Below are 24,403 nucleotides of genomic sequence, written 5' to 3'. Positions count from 1 at the left end.
CTCTCTCTTTCCCTAATGGGGCAGGGTTCTGTGGAATCAGAGCTCCAGGACACATTTGTGTGGTCGTCTGTCCAGGGAAGTCTGTTTGGCATCATGCTAGCTAGCATCTGGAACCTGGTGACTGAAAACAGAGTTAACATATAAAGCCAAACAAGCTGTTGACTAATTATGAACCTAAAGGCTGGAGTAGTGCAGATGAAAAGTTGGGGGTGGTGTCTCTGTTCTATAGATAGCTAGTTATATTTCAGTTATATTCCAAAGGCCCTGTGGCTACACTAGCTTTTTTTTTTTTTCCCTGAGCCTGAAATCTGATATGCAGGTGGATCCTAGTTATTGTCTGGGGAGATGTTGTCATAGCTGGGAAAAGGACCAGAAAGCTGGATCTGAGAAGACCACTGTCCTGAGCAAGGGCTTTAGAGTAAGAACTCACTCTGAGAGCGTGTCGGGGTTAATAATTTTTTTAACTTATTTTTAGATGCCAGAGAAAGGTCACACAATTCACACAATCACACAGTCAACTGGATACCCTCTCATTATTTAATAGCTGTTCACAGGCATGGCTCACAATGTAATTACCACCCAACTCTGTTGCCAGGAGGAGGTCTTTTCCTCTGCTGGCATGACCAGATTAGCAAGGGGCCCTGGAGCTGGGGAAGCTGTTACTTAGGCTAGCTGCATGTGCTTTAAGTGTTTAGCCACACTAGAAGCATCCTGTCAGTAATGGTGGAAGTGTTTCATCCAGCTGATTTTTGAGCCTTTACTTATACTTAGCTTGCCTCTGGTTTTAAGGTTACGTTTCCATTGGTCAATTAGGTTCGGGTGATGTCTTATTTATGTTTTTGTCTTATCACACTATGCAGTTGCACTATGGTTACTATAGTTACTAGTGTTTAGGGTTACAAGTTCACTACAACCACAGAATGTGAGGACAGATCTTCAGGGATGCAGAGGTCACATAGGCTCCTAAGTTGAATATGGGCCCCAGATCATATCAAATCGATGGAGTTTACAGTCAACAATATTTATACACCTTTCTCATATTTGGGAGCTTTCCTATTCTTTATACTACTGGGAGTATGGACCCAGGGTCATTATGGGGTGCAGAAGGTGGAAGGTCCGGCTTCTGTAATTGCTTCCCCACTGAACATGGGAGTGGACAGGTTGATCCATACTCCCAGTCTGCCTCTGACAAACGCTAGAAGAAGAAGTCTGCCTCTCTCTTCTTAGTGGGGCGGGGCTCTGGGGAAGCCTGGCTCCAGGACACATTGGTGGGGTCATCTGCCCAGGGAAGTCTGGTTGGCATCACAGTAGTATCTGGAACCTGGTGGCTATATTTCTTATGCCATATCCTGGGATATGATCTAGTCTATCTTTCTGTTTCCTCCAAATGCCTATTAATATAACTATGAAAACGTTAAAAAATGTTTTACAAGTTTTCAGATTTCAGTGATGTAGTAGTTGGTAATCCTTACTAATACCAACACAGATAAAATAGGCATTACAAAGAAAACTGCATGTTTCTGAACTGTAAAATCTGAAAAATTTCTCAGCAAATTGTTTACTTTTAACAAGACATTTATAAACTTAAGGAATTGAGTAGTTTGATTGTGAAAATGCATTTTATTAGAGAAACATGATAACTACATGTGTTGGCATGTAAATAAAAACATCCTCATATGATAGTCATATTATAATAATATGAATAAAGAAATTTTTCAGTTACTGTTTACAGAAGCTAACTGAATTATATAAAAATTATATAATTATATAAAAACTAATATGAAATGACAGATTATGCAGTATAACATACTATTTGAATGAGTTAAAACTCCTGTAAAAACTGCTATGAGTGCTTTTAAAATAGTGTAAAAAGGGAATCAGGCAGTAGCACACCGGGTTAAGCGCATGTGGCACAAAGCACAAGGACCACGTAAGGATCCTGGTTTAAGCCCCCAACTCCCCACCTGCAGGAGAGTCACTTCGCAGGCGGTGAAGCAGGTCTGCATGTGTCTATCTTTCTCTCTCCCTCTCTGTCTTCCTCTCCTCTCTCCATGTATCACTGTCCTATCTAACAATGACAATATCAATAACAACAATAACTACAACACCAATGAAAAACAACTTGGGCAACAAAAGGGGAAATAAATAGATAGATATAAAAAATTAAAAATAAAATAGTGTAAATGAAATTTATGGAAATATGTAGGTACTATAAAATGAAATATATAAATCCAGGTAGGTTAGTTAATATATCAAAATTAGACTTTAGAAGTTATCTAATATATATTCATAATAATCTTATAGTGTTAAAAACATTTGGACAAATAATTATAAAACACAGGCTATACTGCAGTAACAGAAAATTTAAATATGTATTTAAAACATTTACACTTATACTTAGCATTGGTATTAGATCAAATTGTGCTTCCAATTGTCATTTCTTTTGAAAAAAAATACATCTCAGAACAAATTCATGTTTTCACAGAGAAATAGATAAGAATAAAGTCTCTAGTAGCAATTATAGCTGCATTTTAATGTTAAAAAATAATATGCATAATATTCAATCAATTAATGGACAGCTGACACAAACATAATAGCATTCTATATATAATTTATTTTTACTTCTAAAATATTACTTAATATTTCATTTATCTATTATTGAATAGTAAAGAGAAAATCAAGAGGGAAGGGCAAGATAGAGAGGGAGAGAAAGAGAGAGACACTTGAAAAACTGTTTATGAAGCTTCTCTCCTACAGGTTGGGAGAGGGAACTTGCAACTAGATCCTTGACCACTGCAACATGTACACTGAACCAGGTCATTGCCTGACCCTACATATTTAATTTAAATCCCAAAGCAATCCTGGAAAAAAAAAAGACAGTTTCATGACTAAAATCTCATTGATCCTACACATATTTAATTTAAATACCAAAGCAATCCTGGAAAAAAAAGAGACAGTTTCATGACTAAAATCTCATTGATCCTACCCTCAAACTGTTTGTTTACTGCATAGGGAAAAGTTTGAAAATCAAATTTTACAGTAAGATTGGAGTTATGATTTAAAGGTAAAAGAGAGAAAGACTCTTATATTAAAAAGTATTACATGGATATAATACTTTTATATAATAAAGTATTACATGGATGTAATTCTAAGAAGGGTTCTTTATGAATGAAATAAGGTATGTATATGACTCAAGAAACAAAACTGGAGAGGCTTGTCTGGTCTTATTATAGGGGTTAAGTTATGACTAGGGACAGAGAGTATCAACAAATTCAAGAGCACTGAAATCATCCCAAGCATCTTCTCCCATCACAGTGGGATAAAGCTAACACTTAACAACAAACAGAAAATTAGGAAAAGTCACACAATTTGGAAACTCAGCAACACACTGCTAAACAACCACTGGATCAAAGAGGAACTGAAGCAAGAAACTGAAATGAAAATGAAGACACAAGATATCAAAACATTTAGGACACAGCTAAAGAGGTACTCAGAGGGAAACTCCTATCCATACAAGCACACATTAAAGAACACAATGCTTAAGTAAATGAGCTAAGTGCATGCCTTAAGGACTCAGAGGAACAAAGGAACCCTAAAGCAACCAGAAGGATGGAAATCACTAAAATTAGGGGAGTAATAAACAACATCGAAAATAAGATAACTATACAAAAGATCCATGAAACCAAATGTTGGTTTGTTTATTTGAAAAATTAAACAAAATTGACAAACCCTCAGTCATACTCACTAAAAAAAAAAAGAGAGATGACTCAAATAAATATAAATAGAATTTTAAATGAAAGAGGAGGTATCATGACACCACAGAAATCCAAAAACTCATGAAAAACTTCTATGGCCACCAAGCCAAAGAACTTGGAAGAAATGTAAAAATTCCTAGAAACATATATCCTTCCAAAACTGAACCAGGAAGAACTACAAAACCTAAATGGACCAATCACAGGCAAATAGAATCTTCCCAACAACAAAAGTCCAGGAGCAGATGATGGTTTTGCAAATGAATTATATAAAACCTTCAGAAACAGTTAATACCTATACTTTTAAAGTTCTTCCAAAAGATCTAAGAAACAGGAACACTCTCTTCCACCTTCTATGAAGCCAACATTGCCCTAATACCAAAGCAGATAGGGACACAACAAAAAAGGAAAATTATAGACCAGTATCTCTGATGAACATAGATGCCAAAATATTGAACAAGATTCTGGACAACCGGATACAGTAGTATATCAACAGATTATTCATCAGGAACAAATGTGATTTATCCCAGGAAATCAAAGCTGGTTCAAGGCAGGTAAGTCAATCAGTGTGATTCACCACACCAATAAAAGCAAAACCAAAAACCACATGATTATCTCAATCTTTTGAGAAAGACTTTGACAAAATCTAACACCCATTCATGCTTAAAACACTATAAAAACAAGAATAGATGGAAAATTTCTCAAGATAGTGGAGTCCATATATAGCAAACCTACAGCCAACATCATATTCAATAGACAGAAGCTAAAAGCATTCCCCCTCAGATCAGGTACTAGAATGTGCTGCCCCTTATCACCATTACTATTCAGCATAGTATTGGAAGTTCTCACTATAGCAATCAGGCAAGAGAAAAGATACAGATTGGAAAGGAAGAAGTACAGCTCTCATTCTATGCAGATAATATGATAGTATACATAGAAAAACCTAAAGAATACAGAAGAAAGCTACTGGAAATCATTAGGCACTATAGCAAGGTGTCAGGCTACAAAATCAATGTACAAAAATCAAGGGCATTTTTTTATGTAAACACTAAGTCTGAAAAAGAGAATATCCAGAATTACTCCCATTAGCTATTACAGCAAAATAAAAAAAAAATCTAGGAATAAACCTGACCAAATAAGTCAAAGACTTGTATACTGAAAACTATGAGTCACTCTTCAAGGAAAAAGAAAATAATAAAAATAAATGGAAAGATATCTCATGCTTATGGATTGAAAGAATTAATATAATCAAAATGAATATTCTACCCAGAGTCATATACAAATTTAATGTGATAACCATCAAATTCCCAACAAATTTATTTAAGAGAATAGAACAAAAATTAACAACATTTATCTGGAATCAGAAAACACCTATAATCGCCAAAACAATCTTGAGGAAAAGAAATAGAAATAGAGGCATCACACTCCCAGACCACAAACTATATTATATGGCCATCATAATCAACACGTCCTGCTTACTGGAACAAAAATAGATGCACAGACCAGTGGAACAGAATTGAAAGCCCAGAACTAGACCTCCACATTTATAGATATCTAATTTTTGATAAAGGGGCCCAAATTATTAAATGGAAGAAGGAGCGTCTCTTTAATAAATAAATGGTGCTGGAAAAACTGGGTTGAAACATGCAGAAGAATGAAACTGAACCACTTTATCTCATATAACAAAAGTCAACTCCAAATTAATCAAGGACCTGGATGTTAGAAGAGAAACTATCAAATACTTAGAGAAAAACATTGGTAGAACACTGTCCCAACTAAACCTCAAGGGCATCTTTGATGATACAAACCCAATTGAAAGGAAGACTAAAACAAAAATAAGCCAATGGAATTGCATCAAATTGAAGTTTCTGCACAGCAAAAGAAATCCTAACCCAAATGAAGAGACCTCTTACAGAATGGAAGAAGATCTTTACATACCATACATCAGACAAGAGGCTAATAACCAAAATATATAAAGAGCTTGCTGAACCTAGCATCAAAAAAACAAATGACCCAATCCAAAAGCGGGGAAATGATATGAACAGAATATTCACGAAAGAAGTGATTCCAAAAGTCCAACAACCATATGAAAAATTTCTCCAGGTCACTGATGGTCAGAGAAATGCAAATAAAGACAGCAAAGAGATACCACCTCACTCCTGTGAGAATGTCATGCTTCAAAAATGACAAGAGCAACAAATGCTGAAGAGGCTGTGGAGACAAAGGAAACCTCTTGCACTGCTGGAAGGGATGTAAATTGGTCCAACCTCTGTGGAGAGCAGTCTGGTGAACCTTCACAAAGCTAGAAATGGACTTCCCATATGACACAGTAATTCCTCTCCAAGGACTCCATAACACCCATCCAAAAAGATATGTGCACACCTATGTTTATAGCAGCACAATTCATAATAGCCAAGATCTGGAAGCAACCCAAGTGCCCAAGAACAGATGAATGGCTGAGAAAGTTGTGTTATGTATACATAGTGGAATATTACTCAGCTTTTAAGAATAATGAACCGACTTTCTCTGACTCATCTTGTGTGGAGCTAGAAGGAATTGTGTTAAGTGAGTAAGTAAGAAAGACAAATACGAGTATGGGATGATCTCACTCATAAACATAAGTTAAGAAGAGAATGGAAAGCACAAAGCAGAATCTGACTGAATTTGGAGTATTACATCAATACTGAGGGTAGATTTTCAGCTCTATTGTATGGGGATGGGTGGAGGGACACAGACCTCTGGTGGTGGGAATGGTGTTAATATACACTCCTATTAACTAATAGTTTTACAAATCACTATTTAATCAATACAGGAAGGGAAAAATGTATGGAATGTCTCATGCTTTTTGATGTATAGACCACAGTTCTGCATACATATTTCTACAATCTAAGCACCTAAGACTTCAAATTAATAATCATATTAAATTTTAACAGTTTGCTTAAATTGTTAATATATTTCTAATAATGACTTTTTCTTTGTAACATTAAGTCACCTATAATCTTAGATCACGGAGAGCAGAGGCAACTGGTTGAGTCACTATAGAAGATACAGCTATATGTAAATAACATTAAAGGACACAAATTATGGTGAGGTATTGTGTGATACAGCAAATTCTAACAGTGGAATTATTTCAAAGTCAACTAAATTTCCAAGTAATTTGATTATAACAATAACCATCTATTGCCTTCTTTTTTAAATTTTTTTTTAGATTTATTTATTTATTCCCTTTTGTTGCCCTTGTAGTTTTATTGTTGTTGTTCTTGATGTCGTTGTTGTTGGATAGGGCAGAGAGAAATGGAGAAAGGAGGGGAAGACAAAGGGGGGAGATAAAGATAGACACCTGTAGACCTGCTTCACCGCTTGTGAAGCTACTCCCTTGCAGGTGGGGAGCTGTGGGCTCGAACCAGGATCCTTCTGCTGGTCCTTGAGCTTTGTGCCATGTGCGTTTAACCCGCTGCATTACTGCTTGACTCCCTATTGCCCTCTTAAACCCTAACACATCAGGGACCTTCCACATTCTCTCTAAAACCAATATTTCTCCCAGTCCTGGAACCCCTGGGATAGGGCTCACTTTCTTGCAAGCTTCTCTTAGTTCATACCAATAGATACTGCATCTGCTGATCTCAGCCTAATCAGTGCAACCAGTACCACCTCCGCATGCTTCACTTCAGACTATGTCCAGAGACATAAAGCATGGAATGTCAACCCTCCAGCTTCATTACTCTGGTGAGACCTTTCCTAGTTCATAGGATTTCTTAATTCTTTTTTTTTTAATTTTTTTTTTTAAGAAAGGATTAATTAACAAAACCATAGGGTAGGAGGGGTACAACTCCACACAATTCCCACCACCCAATCTCCATATCCCACCCCCTCCCACCGATAGCTTTCCCATTCTCTATCCCTCTGGGAGCATGGACCCAGGGTCATTGAGGGTTGCAGAAGGTAGAAGTCTGTAATTGCTTCCCCGCTGAACATGGGCGTTGACTGGTCGGTCCATACTCCCAGTCTGCCTCTCTCTTTCCCTAGTAGGGTGTGTCTCTGGGGATTTCTTAATTCTATTTTAGGTGATGCACTTCCTAACAAGGCCTCAAACCTAGATATAGGCCTGGGCCTAAGAAACAGGGAAAATGTACACGTGTCCATAATATACTTTAAAGCAAAAGCACACAATAGTTTGCAGTGACTCAATAAATGCAGCAAGCACATAGACAGACCAAAAAAAAAGACACCATAACAGTACCTGATCATATAGTTTCTAGACCTAGACTCCTCGCCTACTTCACTCCAAGGCTAACCTTGTCAGACAATATAAGGATAACAAAAGACTGATAGGGGCAAGAGACTGTAAAATTTTAGTGATGGCTCTTTTGGTCACTACCAGGCCACTTCATCACCTGGGGCCCTAGCTGGGGAGTCCTGGAATTCCCACACAAACATGATGGGCCTAGACTCCTAATAGATCCCTGTCTCCACTGTCACTGGTCATCTCCATGAGGAACAACATAGTGTAAGCCTTTAAGGGCCCTTATAGGATCTTGCCCCCTATGAGGATCAACAATGGTAGGGGCAGCCCTATTCTCTGAAGGGAGGTTTGGCCAACATACTCTACCACTAGAAAAAGATGGGTCCTGAAATTAGTGTAGCCTAAAATGTTGCTAGCCATGACCAAAGAATTCGAGCTCAGACCTACAAGGATGCAGAGGTTACATAGGCTCCTGTGCTTAATATGGGCCCCAGTTCAATTCAATGGGGTTTACAGTTAATGGTACTTATATACTTTTTCCGTGTTTGGGAGCTACTCTCTTCCCTGATTCAGCTTTCTAGACCTATCCTCAACTCTGACACTATCTCCCCCAACAGAACTGTGGGGCTCAGGCAATAATTAGTAAAGACATGAGCCCCTTGGAATATACTTAAAACAGACCTACTAGCTATTTACAAAATGGAGACCCCCAAATCTCATCTGCTATATTCTTGCCTTTAAGTTCCTGGTTTCTTAACAATTTGTTCTCCTTTATATCTTAATGCTTTTTTTCAGACACCAAGTTGCAGATACCATGATGCCAACCTGATTTCCCTGGGCAGATCACCTCACCAATGTGTTCTGGAACCCCATCTCTACAGACCCCTGTCCCACTAGTGAAAGAGATAGACAGGCTGGGAGTATGTATTGACATGCCAATGTCCACATTCAGCAGAGAAGCAATTACAGAATCCAGACCTTCCACCTTCTGCACTCCATAATGATCTTGGTTCCATGCTCTCAGAGGGATGAAGAATAGGAAAGGTTTCAAGGGAGTGGATGGGATAGTGAGCTCTGATAGTGGGAACTTTGTGGAACTGTACCCCTTTTATCCTATGGTCTTGTCAATATTTCCATTTTATGAATAAATAAATAAAGGAAGCAAGAACAGAAAGGGTAAACAAAGTAAAAATTAGAGTAGTTTGGTATATTGCACCGAAGCAAAGAACTCTGGGGAAGGAAGACAAGGAGAGGGGTGGGAAAGATGAGGCTGTTAGGTCCTGGTACATGATGATGGGCCTAATTTGGGAGTGAGATGAGAAATTACACCCATGTTCCAGCAACTGTACTGTAAACCATTACCATACCAATAAAAATATAAAGAAAAGAAAAAAAATTGACTAAGGGCTGATATGCAGCGACTTTGGAGTTTATTAAAAAGACAGGAATCAGGGGCCAGGTGGTGGAGCACCTGGTTAAACACACACATTACAACGCACAAAGACCCAAGTTCAAGCCCCTGGTTCCCACCTGCAGGGGGAAAGCTTCACAAGTGGTGAAGCAGGGCTGCAGGTGTCTCTCTGTCTATCTCCCTCTCTACCTCCCCCACCCTCTCAATTTCTGTCTATCTCCTCTATCCAATAATAAGTAAATAAAATGAAAATAAAAGATTTTTAAAAAAAGATGGGAATCAAGACAGAGTATACAATATATTCAGGTCATAATAAATTATTAAACTTCAGTTCTATCTGTGGGTTCAGAGGCAAATGTAGCAGACAGAATGAGGATGAAGCAGGTCAAGTTGTCTATGGACAGGAGAGACAAAGGTAAAAGTCAGTGTTGAGGATTATACAAAGAAGGGGTAGGTGTAGGGCTGTCCAAAATTTTGTAAAGTTACTTTGAAATCATTTCATTCTAAAGGCTTATATGTCAATGTCAAGATCCACTTGTCTTGTTAGAAAAGACCAACGATATTTTAGTTATATTCCAAAGGGCCTGTGACTATACTAGTTTTTTTTTGTTTGTTTGTTTTTTTCCTCTAAGCCTGAAATCAGATATGCAGGTGGATCCTAGTTATTGCCTGGGGAGATGATGTCATGGTTGGGAAAAGGACCAGAAAGCTGGATCAGGGAAGAAAGTAGCTCCCAAATATGGGAAAGGTGTATAAATATTGTTGACTGTAAACCCCATCAATATGATAAGACCGCCCACCCCAACTCTTCATCTGCACTACTCCAGCCTTTAGGTTCATGATTAGTTAACAACTTGTTTGGCTTTATCTGTTAACTCTCTTTTCAGCCACCAGGTTCCAGATGCTACTGTGATGCCAACCAGACTTCCCTGGAGAGACAACCCCACCAGTGTCTCCTGGAGCTCTGATTCCCCAGAACTCCACCCCACTACGGAAAGAAAGGCAGGCTGGGAGTATGGATTGACCTGTTAACACCCATGTTCAGCAGCAAGCAATTGCAGAAGCCAGACCTTCAACTTTCTGCATCCCACAATGACTTTCAGAGGGTTAAAGAACAGGAAAGCTATCAAGGGAGGGGATGGGATACAGAGGTCTGGTGGTGGGCATTGTATGAAGTTGTACCCCTCTTATCCTATGGTGTTGTCAGTATTTCCTTTTTATAAATAAAAATATAGAAAGAAAAGACCCAGGAACTTAAAATGATATTGCTGTGGAGAATGGAGGAAAAGGAACACATTTGACAGATTGTAAGAGAACCAACAAAAATAAGTGAGCACAGATGTGAAGTTTATCATTTAATGAGGCAATTTTGATTGCTCTGTTAGGCAAAGCTAAGTGAAACATAATATATATATATATATAATATTTTTATTACTGTTTTGATAATGGTATTTATGATATGGGGCATAGTACCATACTGCACCCACCACCAAACTTTTGTAACTCCCTTCCAATTCCATCCCACCTATGATAACCATAGTTCTCAGGAATGCTTAGTGACAGCTGGTTCATTTTTCTCTCTTTTTTTCCAAGTTCATATATTTTACTTCCCTATATATCACATATGAGTGAAACAGTTTAGTAACTGTATTTCCCCTTCTTTTTTTTATTTGGAGGGGGTATGAATATTGTTTATTTATTTATTTATTTTATTTATTATTGGGAGATTAATAGTTGTTGCTACATGGATAAAATTTCTCATCTCACAAAGATAGGTGTCTGCAAAACACTAGCACTCCCAGATTAGTTCTATCATCACGTAGCAGAACCCAAACTGCCCTCTGCTCTCCCTCAAGCCTGTTTCCTTCTCCATTCTTAATATATCCCTAAGCATAACCTAGGTGTTGATTTTATTGGGTTTCCATAAGAGTCATAACACATTTTTCATAAACAACATAGAAAAATACATCATGTCTTTGCCAACAACCCAATATAACACCATGTGTTTTGTCATCCTCAGTTCTCACATTTTCTGACAATGCATTCAACATAAAGGAAACATCAGTCATTTAACTTTAACTTCATGTACACAAAATAGATGTAAAATGCCACTAAACAGGGCGGTAACAAGAACAAAACTACAATGCTTGTTTTTCTGCAATCGCCAGTGTAAATAATTAATTGATTATTAATAATAATTTACCTGAACACCTAGGGCATATATAATTTATGTGTTTAAGGCAACTGTCATGCCTCAGTGTGGGGAAATGTCCATAAAAGATATCTCAGCATGTCAGACTTATATAAACCATGACCTAAACTTGTTATAGGCTTGTACAAATTATGGCCTAATAATCCTAAAAAGCTAACAAGAATCTATAAGGAAGGCTTCTGGCGGCATGGCTACTAAGTAGCAGCAGCTGCGTTTTGCTCTCCCTGAAAACTAGTAATAGCAAAGAGGATCCACCTGAGAACTCAACAAGGTAAGACTAAGATTACTTAGAGAACCCTCCAAGCCAGGGGAGAATGTAAACACCTGTGGCTCATGGACTGAGAGGGGCTTAAGGAAAGATTCCTGAGCCGAAAAGCCCATACCTATTTAGGAGCAGCTGGTACCAGTCCCGCAGTATGCCAGCTGACTCACCACCTCCAGTTTGAGTTTTATCAACAAGAAGAGTGCTGAAGGGAGGAGAAGATAACCTAAACCTCAACAATTTGACAACTGTGTGTCTTTGTTGCTGTTGCCCCTCTGGGGATTGTACTGCAGCAGGGAAACCCTATACTGATGACATTGAGGTGCAGAGAACTTGGCCAAGTGAAGAAAATCTACACACCCAGTGATCCAGAGGTGTGCATCTACTCTATGACCCTGCAATTCCTCTCCTGGGGATATATCCTAAGGAACCAAACATACCTGTCCAAAAGGATTTGTGTATACCTGTGTTCATAGCAGCACCATTTTATTTATTTATTTATTTATTTATTTTCCATTACTGGGAAATTAATGTTTTACATTAGACAGTAAATACAATAGTTTGTACATGCATAACATTTCTTAGTTTTTCACATAACAATACAACCCCCACTAGGTCCTCTGCCACCCTTTTCCAGGACCTGTACTCTCCCTACGACCCACCCCAGAGTCTTCTACTTTAGTTCAATACACCAACTCCAGTCCAGGTTCCACAGCAGCACAATTTTTAATAGCCAAAACGTGGAAGCAGCCCAGGTGTCCAACAACAGATGAGTGGCTGAGCAAGTTGTGGTATATATACACAATGGAATACTACTCAGCTATTATAAATGGTGATTTCACCATTTTCAATCCATCTTGGAAGGAACTTGGAGAAATCATGTTAAGTGAGATCAGCCAAAAAGGGAAGGATGAATATGGGATGACCTCACTCACAGACAAAAGTGGAAAAACAAGAACAGAGGGGAAACTACAGAGCTGAACTTGGACTGGAGTTGTTGATGTATTATACCAAGGTAAAAGACTTTGGGGTGGGGGAAGGGTTCAGGTCTTGGAACATGATGACAGCTGGCAGCAAATGACCTAATGAGGGTTGAATTATTATGTGGAAAACTGAGAAATGTTACACATGCACAGACATTGTATTTTACTGACTGGAAACCATTAATCCCCCAATAATTAAAGTTAAAAAAAAAGAATCTATAATTCTCAAACATTGAAAATTGTCATTAGGGTCAGAGCCCTAGGAATACAAAACTCCAGACTCTAGCCAATTTGATACTCAAATGGTGAATGATGGGGTATCTGACTTTCTAACCTTTATAGCCATAAATTGCTGAGATTCCATTAGGGGAACCAGTTAGGTGAAATCTTGAAAGAAAGAATGCTAGTTATAGGAGACTTTACGGCTTTTCTATTCTCTATCAGTGGTGCAGCCCTTTGAGATGTCCTGTCCCTTCCCCAAAGGTCGCCCTTTAATGGAGTGTTCTACACTTTTACTGATATAAGCTGCTTTTAAATTCCTTTCATGTACCTTGTAACCAGCTACTAAAAAAGCAAGAGACCCAATGGTGAGGACTTCAGAACTTAGAATCCCCCTTTAGGAAAGTAAGTGGATGTAAGCCACATGCTGGCCTTCTCAAAAGACTAGACAGATTTTTTTTTTTATGTCATAATTCATTGTTCCTGTGTTGGAACCTCTGAGTCAATTGTACCCCTCACTGAAAGAAAGAATCTTGGATTTAAGGATGATCAGGCTGCAACATTTGTCACCTTGTTGATGGTAAGGGTGGATAACGTGCACTCCACTAGGTCAAGAGAAGGAGCTTCCACAAACAGAGATGGACTGTTTAGTGTTGTTAAGTATGCGTCCCTGCTAGAACCACCAAATATGCTCTCAAGACTATAAAATCGGACACGTTACAGACAATTCTCTAGTACTTCCTCATACCATCACTTCCAGATCCTGAGAGTAATTTTACGATAAATACTACAGAGCAACCCATTCTTCCCTTTCTCTATATTTCTTGCTTTGTTCCAGAAAAAAAAGTTATTTTTATATATCTTGACATCTACCCTCTTCAGAAACTACATTAAGACATGATATACTTCCCCTAACTCCTATATCTCCCTGCATTTAAATTTCAAGAGAATGGCAACACAGAGAGAGAGAGAGAGAGGGAGAGGGAGAGGGAGAGGGAGAGGGAGAGGGAGAGGGAGAGGGAGAGGGAGAGGGAGAGGGAGAGGGAGAGGGAGAGGGAGAGGGAGAGGGAGAGGGAGAGGGAGAGGGAGAGGGAGAGGGAGAGGGAGAGGCAGAGGCAGAGGGAGAGGGAGAGGGAGGGAGATAAATGGCAAAACAAAGATGATTACTTACGAACTGGCAATGTTTGGAAGATTTCTATTTTACTATAGTCTCCTTGTCCTTTTCCATTTACAGCAGCAACCCTGATTTCATATGTTGTATTTGGCTCCAAGCTGTTCAATACAACCATTGCTAGAAAAAACAAAATAGGAGTATAAATATGACAAGTGCATTTCATTCAAAAATAATTGGCACATTATTATAATCTTTAGTGAATGCATAAACATAGGCATTGGCAGGTCGATCCATACTCCTAGTCTGTCTCTTTCTTTCCCTAGTGGGGCAGGCGCTGATGAAGCTGGACTCCAGGACACACTGGTGGGGTCCTCTGCTCAGGGAAGTCCAGTTGCCATCATGATAGCATCTGGAACCTGGTGGCTGAAAGAAGAGCTAACATTAAAGCCAAACAAATTGTTGATTAATCATGAACCTAATGGCTGGAATATTGCAGATGAAGATTTGGGAGTCTCCATTTTGTAGATAGCTAGTAGGCCTATTTTAGTCCTATTCAAAGAGCCCATGACCATACTGTTTTTTGTTTTTTTTCTGAGCCTGACATCTGATATGCAGGTAGACCCAAGTTATTGTCTAGGGAGATAATGTCATGATTGGAAAAAGGAAAAAGGGCTAGAAATCTGGATCAAGGAAAAGAGTAGCTCCCAAATATGGAGGAAAGGTGTATAAATATTGTTGACTGTTAACTGCATTGATTTGATTTGGGGCCCATATTCAGCTTAGGAGCTTGTGTGACCTCTGCATCCTTGTAGGTCTGAGTTCGCATTCTGTGGTCATGAGTAGGAATGTTCCATGCTGCTCCAATTTCAAGACCCATCTTCCTCAAGTATATCATAGAGTATGTTGTCCAGCTTCTCTTAGGAGGAAGGAACATTCTCTACTGTTGTTGAACCACATTAAGGACAAGGTCCTATGGGAGCTCACAAACGGGTCTATTATGTGGTTCCTGATGGAGATGACCAGTAACAAAGGAGAGGGATCTATTTGAGGTCTAGGATAAGGCACAACTATATATAAATAATGTCAAAGGGCATAAATTATGGTGATGTCATGTATCATACAGCAAATCCTAATAATGGAATTTTCAAAGTTAACCAAATTGTCAAAAATTTGATTATTGCAATCGCTATCTATTGCCTTCTTAAACTCAAAGACAGCAAGAACCTCCCGCTTCTTCTATAGAGCCTATATTTCCCCCAGTCCTGGAACCTCTAGGGTGGGGTTCACTTTCCTGCATGCTTCTCTCAGTTCATATCAAATGATATTGCATCTGCTGATCTCAACCTAATCAATGCAACAAGTACCACCTCAGCATGCTTCACTTCAGACTGTGTCCAGAGATGTCAAGCATGGAATGTCAACCCTTTGGCCTTATTACTAGGGTGAGACCTTTCCTTTCTCATAGGATTATCTAATTCCATTTCGGGTAGTTCACTTCCTAACAAAGCCTCAAAACCTAGATATAGACCAGGTCCCATGAGATAGGGCATATGTACAAATGTATTTATAAATTAGGGCAAAATAATATACCTGAAAGCAAATGTGCACAATAGTCTGCAGTGAGTCAATAAATGAAGCAAGCAAGTACAAAGACCTAAAAAGATGCCATAAAGTTTCTAATGACATAGTTTCTAGTTAAACCTAGATACCCTCCGCACCTACTTCCTATTACTTCCCTCATCACTCCAAAGCTAACCTTATCAAAGTAAGGAGACTGCAAAAGCTGAATACAGGCAAGAGACTGGCATACTTTAAGATTCTCATTTTTATGAGTAATGATTTGATGTTAGCACAGGGATTTATAATACTCATGTGGAAGCTAGTCTTAATCATATATATATTTTGCTTGACAAGTAAAATTTTTCTTGACAAGACAGAAACTTAGATGGGAGAGTAAACAGGGAGGTAGAAAGAAAGACAGACAGTTGCAGATCTGCTTCACTGCTGGTGATAGTGTCTGTTCTATAGATGGGAAGTGGAGACTTGAACCCAGGTCCTTGTGTATGGTGTTATGTGCTTTGAACTGGGTGTGCCACCACCTGGCCCCCACCCAATCCTATATATATATATATATATTATCAAAACAGTAAGAAAGCTTTAAACTCATGAAAGAAGCAATGTGGTTCTGGATCTGATTCCACCATTAACAATGCCTAACTATGTCTGGAGACAGAATTATTCTCTTGACTTCGTTAATTAAAGGCATTATGAAACATCACGGAAGCAATAATATACAAATAAGGTTCAAATAAAAAATGTAATCAAAATAGTCATCAGTCACAATACAAATGTGCCCATTATCTGTTGACTTAATTTTTTCCATTTATTTATTTTATTTCATTTCCCTATTTTTGTGACTGAGAGTAGTTTTTAAGGTGGTAGAGTTACAGAGTTCCATATCACACCCACCACCAAATTTCTGTGTCATCACTCTTCCAAAGATAAAAATCATAGTCCTCACAAAGTCTTAGAGACAGTCTCTCCTGACCCCCAGGGTCAAGTATTCAATTTCTGTAGATTCCTACTATAAGTGAAACCAACTACTGTAGTTGTTTGTTGCTTTTTTCATTATTTCACTAAGCACAATCACCTCCAGTATTGTCCACTTTCATCTGCAGACTTTAAAATTTGCAATGTAATGGAGACTCTAAAAACCACTCATTGTTTACTTTGTTTGATGGGAAAGTACTCTATGTTTAGTATCAAAAACAGTTGTAGGGCCAGAAGGTGATTCAACTGACAGACTTCTCATGTTAACATTCATATGGACTTGGCTTCAAGGGCCTATCATCATATGAGAACATCTATTGGTGGTGATGGAGAACATCTACTGGTGGTGACAGCAGTGTGATGGTGGGTGTTGAGATGCCTCTGTTTCTCCCTCCCTCCCTATCTCTGTCTCTTACCCCCTATCTCAATGAAAGAAAAGAAACAATTGGCCACTGGAGCTGTAGAGTAATATAGATACTGAGCCTCAGCAATACCTCCTGCAGTCAAGTTTTTAGAAGTATTTGAGTATTTATTTAGTAAATACTAACATTTATATCCATAGTATTGAGAATATGCTACACAAAACAATACATGAGTAACTGCTGTAAAGATTTACTACTCCAGGTAACTGTGGTATATAATAGAGCTTCTCTATTTTTTATTATTTAAATTTTGTAAATTTATTTTGGATATTAAAAGAGAGAAAGGGAGAAAGATAAGGAAAAAGAAAAAGAGAGGGAGGGGAAGATAGAGAAAGAAAGAAAGAAAGAAAGAAAGAAAGAAAGAAAGGAAGGAAGGAAGGAAGGAAGGAAGGAAGGAAGGAAGAAAGAAAGGGGAGAGAGAAATAAACAGAGTGGGAGAAAGAAAGAGAGAGAGAGACAGAGAGAGAGACAGAGAGAGACCTGCAGCACTGTTTCACTGTATATGACACTTCTCTTTGCAGGTGGGGACAGGGGCTTAAACCCCAGGTCCTTGCACACTGCAATGTGTGCACTCTACCAAGTGTGTCACTACCGAACCCCCAGGTTTACCTATTTTTATAATGCATAGACACAGCTACAATAAATTCTTTTTAAGAGCAGACAGTAGGAAGCAACTCAGTAGTGCAGGTGAGAGAAAAATGGTAATAGTACATGCAGTTGTTTGCCTTGATACAATTCACCAAGAAACAATATATAAAGCACATGATTGTAAGGCCAGAGAGTAAGCCCCATGGGAAGTATAACGGCTTGCATGCATGAGGCCTAGGTTCCATATCTGGCACTACATATGCCAGAGTTGAGTACTGCTCAGGTTCCTGTCTCTCTCTTTCTCATAAAAATGAATTCCATAATTTAGGTTGTAAATAAAATCCTTCCTAAGTCAGATGTGTCTTCATCTATTTAGGTTAAAAGTATTACAAAGGCTGGAGGTGGTGCAGGTGGTTGAATGCACACTTTACCACATGCAAGGACGCAGGTTCAAGCCCCTACCCCCCATTTAAAGAGGGGAGAGCTTCATAAGCGGTGAATCAGTGCTTCAGGTTTACCTCTTTCTTTCTCCCTCTGTATCTCGCTCTCAGTTTCTCTGATCAAAATTAAAGAATAATAAGAAGGAAAGAACTGGCAGCTGGGAGCAGTGGATTCCTTATGCAGGCACTGAGCTACAGCCATAGTCCTGGTGGCAATGTAATTAATTAATTAGAAAGGATAATATCAGAGATATCACACTGTCACAATATATATAAAATCAGAAAATACTGAGGCACTAATCTAAAAAAGTAAAGAAGCAATCTATTGTAACATTCGGGTTCAAGTCCCCGCTCCCCACCTGCAGCTGGGGAGTTTCAGGAGCAGTGAAGTAGGTCTGCAGTTATCTCTCTTTATCTCTCCCTCTCTATCTCTCCTTCCCCTTTCAATTTCTCTCTGTCCTATCCAATAAAATGGAAAAGAAAATGGTCACCAGGAACAGTGGATTCCTAGTGCAGGCATCAAGCCCCAGCGATAACCCTGGAGGCAAAAAAAAAAAAGAAAAGAAAGAAAGACTCCAACTTTACTTTAGGTACATGAGCATTATTTCTAATGAAAGAATGTTCTAACCCTGATTGTCCTCTAACATTATAAGGATTGAAGAGCTTTGAGTGTTCCTTTATTACTTGCTAAGGGGAAACCTACCCCTTTAATTAATTACTATCCATTAAGAATAGATGTTACCCATGCATCCTTAGGTTATTCTGTTCTTAGTGTAAAGACTTTCCCCTTTTACTGAGTTTCACTGCACAGGAACTTGTTGAGGAGAGGAGTGACAAGGTATATAAGAATTGAACTGTTTTTAAGCACTGGGTGAAAACATTCAAGGATGAAGTGGCTAAGGGGAGGTCTTTATAGAGGACTTTCCAAATTACAGTGGAGAAACATGGAAGTAAACCTACTTGTAGAAGTTTCCCAAAGTTTATATACAAGAAGAAGTTACTCTGTTCTTAAGTTCTGGCACAAAAGCATTAGTATAATAACCCATTATTATGTTGCTTATTAACGTTATGTGAACATAAAGTTATTATGTGAAACAGAAAGGACTTCACAAATTGGGACTCATTTAACGAAAGGGGACGGAGTGGTTCAGGGGGGAATTGAAATCTAGATCTGTAATTTGACTTGCCTTTTTATTTTTAATGAGAGGATATATACATTAAAGCATCCATAATTTTCCAGCATATAACCAACCATAGAGCTTTTGATTATCCAAGGTAGGTCATGAAAGCAAATCACCACTGGAAAGTGGAAAAACTAAATATTTTATAATAGAGTCATACTTCAAATTTTAAAGTGAGTTAATGGAGACTTCTTTTGCCTAAATGTGACCATATAATAGAACAATAAAACCCCAAACTGAGGTGTGGGATGGGCTCTTTTTCTATAATTCAACCAAAATTGAAACTCAAAAATTGTGAAAGTAGATCCTGATGACAGACTAGGAAATGTTCTCTAAGGCCAAGTGGCATAAATTAAAGAATTTTATACTTTTCAGTCAGAAAGATTTGGAAATCACAGTGAAATACATGTGACAATTATAAACCTTAAGAAACTTTTCTTTGTCACGACAACAGAGACAGGTTCTATGAATAACCTGGTCTGACTCGAATTTGATGTTTCTGTTTGATATAAATTCAATGACTCTCATATGTGATTGTTAGCAATTAATTAAAAACTGTAGCAACATGTTGAAATGCATGAAAGTAATGACATTTAAGACATGGGAAAACAGACACTATTCAACACATTTTTATAAGTGTGAAATGAGATTAGCAGAAAGAAAAAAAAAATTGACGTGTTTTCCCTTTCAAAGGTGAATTAAAGGGTAGGTTACAATGAAAAAGGGATATGCAAAAGACTTTCAGGCTTGAGACTCTAAAGTTCCAGGTTCAAAGTCCTATACCACCATAAAGCACAGCTAAGCAGAATTCTGGTTAAAAAAAAATGAGGGAGAGGTAAGATGGCGACGGCCTGAGAAGTCGCTTAACAGCGAGTGCTCTGATAGCATCGCCGGCAAAGGTAGGATTTTCTGCCTTTAGCAGGCCAGTCAATAAGGGGGAGGGCACCAAAGAAGTTATTACAGTTTAATTTGGGTTAACAATTAGAGCAAAGGTGACACGGACTAGCGGGGCTCCAGAATTCCCAGGCGGCGCCAGGCAAGGCAAGTGCGCCGGGCATTGTCCTCCGCCCGCCCGGGAAGGCGGCTCCTCCGCCGGTTGCAGAGCGCGGCGGGCAGAGGACCCGGAGAGAGCACTTTAGCTCGGGGGCTGCCTCTTGGGAGTTGTCAGGGTCCACCGCGACCCTGAGGGTGGATCCAAAGACTTCTTGAGTATAGCTCTCATTGGATCAAAGGACTTGGAGCTAGTGTTCATTTTTGAGAAATCCTTTAAAAAAGTCTGGAGGGCGGGGTTTCCCGGAAGATGGCGCCCGGAGAAGCAGAAGCGGTTAGCCTTTGAGCTCCGGACACATCTCGTGTAAACAATAGGATTTTCTGCCTTTAGCAGGCCATCCAATAAGGGGCCATAACGGTCATACCAAGGATGTTTCTATAACTTAATTTGGGTTAAGAATTAGAGTAGGGGAAAAAATTCTTTTTTCTTCCTTTTAATTTTCAAGCATACATCCTTCCCGCCGCCCCCCCTCCCCCCATAAGCAGTGCCTGGGACCAGCTACTAGCAGGATACCCCATACCACCAAACAGGGTTTTTTTTTTTTTTTTTTTTTTTTTTTTTTTTTTTTCCTTTTTCCTTTTTTTTTTTTTTTTTTAATTCACTGATACACATTTGGGAAGTTCCTCGCACTGCTCTTTAATTACAACTCTTCTTCCTATCTTCTCCCTTTTCTCTCTCTTATCTCTCTCAATCTCTCTCTTTTTTTTTCTTTTTTTTTTTTTTTTTTTTTTTTTTTTTTTAATCTTGTCATACACTTCTTTCTTCTTTGCCTTTCTGAATTTCTGAATTACTTTGGGGAAGAAATCTGACCCAGAGTGGACTCTCTATGTGTGTATCTCTGCTCTAGTTCCCTTTACACTCTTGTTACCCTTAGAATATACACTGGATAGTAGATTTGCATAACTGTCTATTCTTGCTATCCTCTCTTCCTTTTCTCTTTCTTCACTGGGATTTGGTTACTATTTTTTCACGGACTGGAGAAATTGTTTGGCTAACTGGTAACGATTAAACTCCTTCAATACTTACTTCAGTTGCTACGGTTATTCCGGAGGTTGGTGAGTGCAATTGTCATAAAGGTATTTAGTACAGTGTTACTTGTGCTCAAAACACAACAACTGAGGAACAACAGAACATTAAAAAAAAAAAAAAAGAGAGAAACACATAAATTAAAAAAAAAAAATGGGTAGATTAAAAACAAATAAAACTGCTACCCCAATGAATGAAGACAAGAGCCCAGAAGAAACCACAAATCAGTCAGAAGTAACCATAGATAAGAAAAGTATGCAAGCAATAATAAACTTATTAATCACAGAAATGAAAACAACATTGGAGGAAAGAAATGGCAGTATTAGGGAAACAACAGTTGAGACCACCAAGGAAAATACTGATTATCTTGAGACAATTAGAGAACTGAAAGCTGAAATAGCTGTAATGAAGAAAGAAGCTGAGGCAAGGGAAAGCAGACTAACAGAAGCAGAAAACAGAATTAGTCAGACAGAGGATGAGTTAGAGAAAACTAAGAAAGAGGTGAAAGAGCTTAAAAAGAGATTGAGAGACACTGAAAACAACAACAGAGACATATGGGATGATCTCAAAAGAAGTAACATTCGTATAATTGGCCTGCCAGAGGAAGAAAGAGAGGAAGGGGAAGCAAACATCCTAGAGGAAATAATACAAGAAAATTTCCCAGACCTGAATAACAGAAAGGATATCAAGGTGCAAGAGGCCCAGAGAGTACCAAACAGAATCAACCCAGACCTGAAAACACCAAGACACATCATAGTCACAATGAGAAGAAGTAAGGATAAAGAAAGGATCCTAAAGGCTGCAAGAGAGAAACAAAAAGTCACATACAGGGGAAAACCCATAAGACTTTCTGCAGATTTTTCAACTCAAACTCTAAAAGCCAGAAGGGAGTGGCAAGATATCTATCGAGCCCTGAATGAAAAAGGGTTTCAACCAAGGATTATATATCCTGCTAGACTTTCATTCAAGCTAGATGGAGGGATCAAAACCTTCTTAGACAAACAACAGTTAAAGGAGGCAACTATCACCAAGCCGGCCCTGAAAGAGGTATTAAAAGACCTCTTATAAACAAGAACATCACTATAATACTTGTAATATATCAGAGCAAACAAATTGTTTCTTAGAACAATGGCACTACAATACATTAAATCCATAATATCAATAAATGTCAATGGCTTAAACTCACCCATCAAAAGGCACAGGGTGGGGGGATGGATCAGAAAACATAACCCAACCATATGCTGCTTGCAAGAATCACATCTGTCACAACAAGATAAACACAGACTTAAAGTGAAAGGATGGAAAACTATCATACAGGCTAACGGTCCACAAAAAAGGGCAGGAACAGCCATTCTCATCTCAGACACGATAGATTTTAAATTAAATAAAGTAATAAAAGATAGGCAAGGACATTACATAACGATAAGAGGATCAATCAGCCAAGAAGACTTAACAATTATTAACATCTATGCACCCAACGAGGGACCATCTAAATACATTAAACACCTATTGAAACAATTTCAAAAATACATCAATAGTAATACAATAATAGTGGGAGACTTCAATACCCCACTCTCACACTTAGACAGATCAACAAAGAAGAGAACCAATAAAGATATAAGAGAATTGAATGAAGAGATTGACAGACTAGACCTCTTGGACATTTTCAGACTCCTCCACCCCAAAAAACTGGAATACACCTTCTTTTCAAATCCACATAACACATACTCAAGGATAGACCACATGTTAGGCCACAAAGACAGCATCAATAAATTCAAGAGCATTGAAATCATCCCAAGTATCTTCTCAGACCACAGTGGAGTAAAACTAACTTTTAACAACAAACGGAAAATTATTAAAAGACATAGAATTTGGAAACTAAACAACACGCTCCTTAAGAACCACTGGGTCAGACACTCACTCAAACAGGAAATTCAAATGTTCCTGGAAACTAATGAAAATGAAGACACAACCTATCAAAATATTTGGGACACAGCTAAAGCAGTACTGAGAGGGAAACTTATAGCTATACAATCACATATTAAACACCAAGAAGAAGCCCAAATGAACGAACTTACTACACACCTCAAGGACTTAGAGGAAGAGGAACAAAGGAACCCTAAAGCAACCAGAAGGACAGAAATCACTAAAGTTAGAGCAGAAATAAACAACATCGAAAATAAAAGAACCATACAAAAGATCAATGAAGCCAAATGTTGGTTCTTTGAAAGATTAAACAAAATTGACAAACCCCTAGCCAGACTCACCAAACAAAAAAGAGAGAAGACTCAAATTAATAGAATTGTCAACGATACAGGAGATATCACAACTGACACCACAGAAATCCAGAGAATTCTGCGAAACTTCTATAAAGAACTATATGCCACCAAGCTAGAGAATCTGGAAGAAATGGAACAATTCCTAGAAACCTATGCACTTCCAAAACTGAACCAAGAAGAACTACAAAATCTAAATGCACCAATCACAGACAAAGAAATTGAAACCGTTATTAAGAATCTCCCCAACAACAAAAGTCCTGGACCTGATGGCTTCACAAACGAATTCTACAAAACTTTCAGGAAACAGTTAATACCCATACTTCTTAAGCTATTCCATAAGATTGAAGAAACAGGAATACTCCCTTCCACCTTTTATGAAGCCAACATCACCCTGATACCAAAAGCTGATAGGGACAGAACAAAAAAGGAAAACTACAGACCAATATCTCTGATGAACATAGATGCCAAAATATTAAACAAGATCTTGGCCAACCGGATACAGCAACACATCAAAAAGATTGTTCATCATGACCAAGTGGGATTCATTCCAGGAATGCAAGGCTGGTTCAACATCCGTAAATCAATCAATGTCATTCATCACATCAATAAAAGCAAAGCCAAAAACCACATGATTATCTCAATAGATGCAGAGAAAGCCTTTGACAAAATC

General features: G+C 38.4%; 1 protein-coding gene across 1 annotated transcript in view; it reads right to left on the bottom strand.

Annotated features, from left to right (window-relative positions):
* The window catches only part of NCAM2 (neural cell adhesion molecule 2), a 219,167-nt gene that overhangs the window by 51,656 nt on the left and 143,108 nt on the right, over nucleotides 1–24,403 (bottom strand). Inside the window, exon 13 of the mRNA XM_007521286.3 lies at nucleotides 14,254–14,373. Coding sequence (XP_007521348.2) covers nucleotides 14,254–14,373 — 120 coding nt within the window. The remainder of the gene's footprint in view (nucleotides 1–14,253; nucleotides 14,374–24,403) is intronic.

Source organism: Erinaceus europaeus, chromosome 14, assembly GCF_950295315.1.
Source record: "Erinaceus europaeus chromosome 14, mEriEur2.1, whole genome shotgun sequence".
In the NCBI taxonomy this organism is placed as follows: Eukaryota; Metazoa; Chordata; class Mammalia; order Eulipotyphla; family Erinaceidae; genus Erinaceus; species Erinaceus europaeus.
This window is presented reverse-complemented; position numbering and strand designations above follow the sequence as displayed.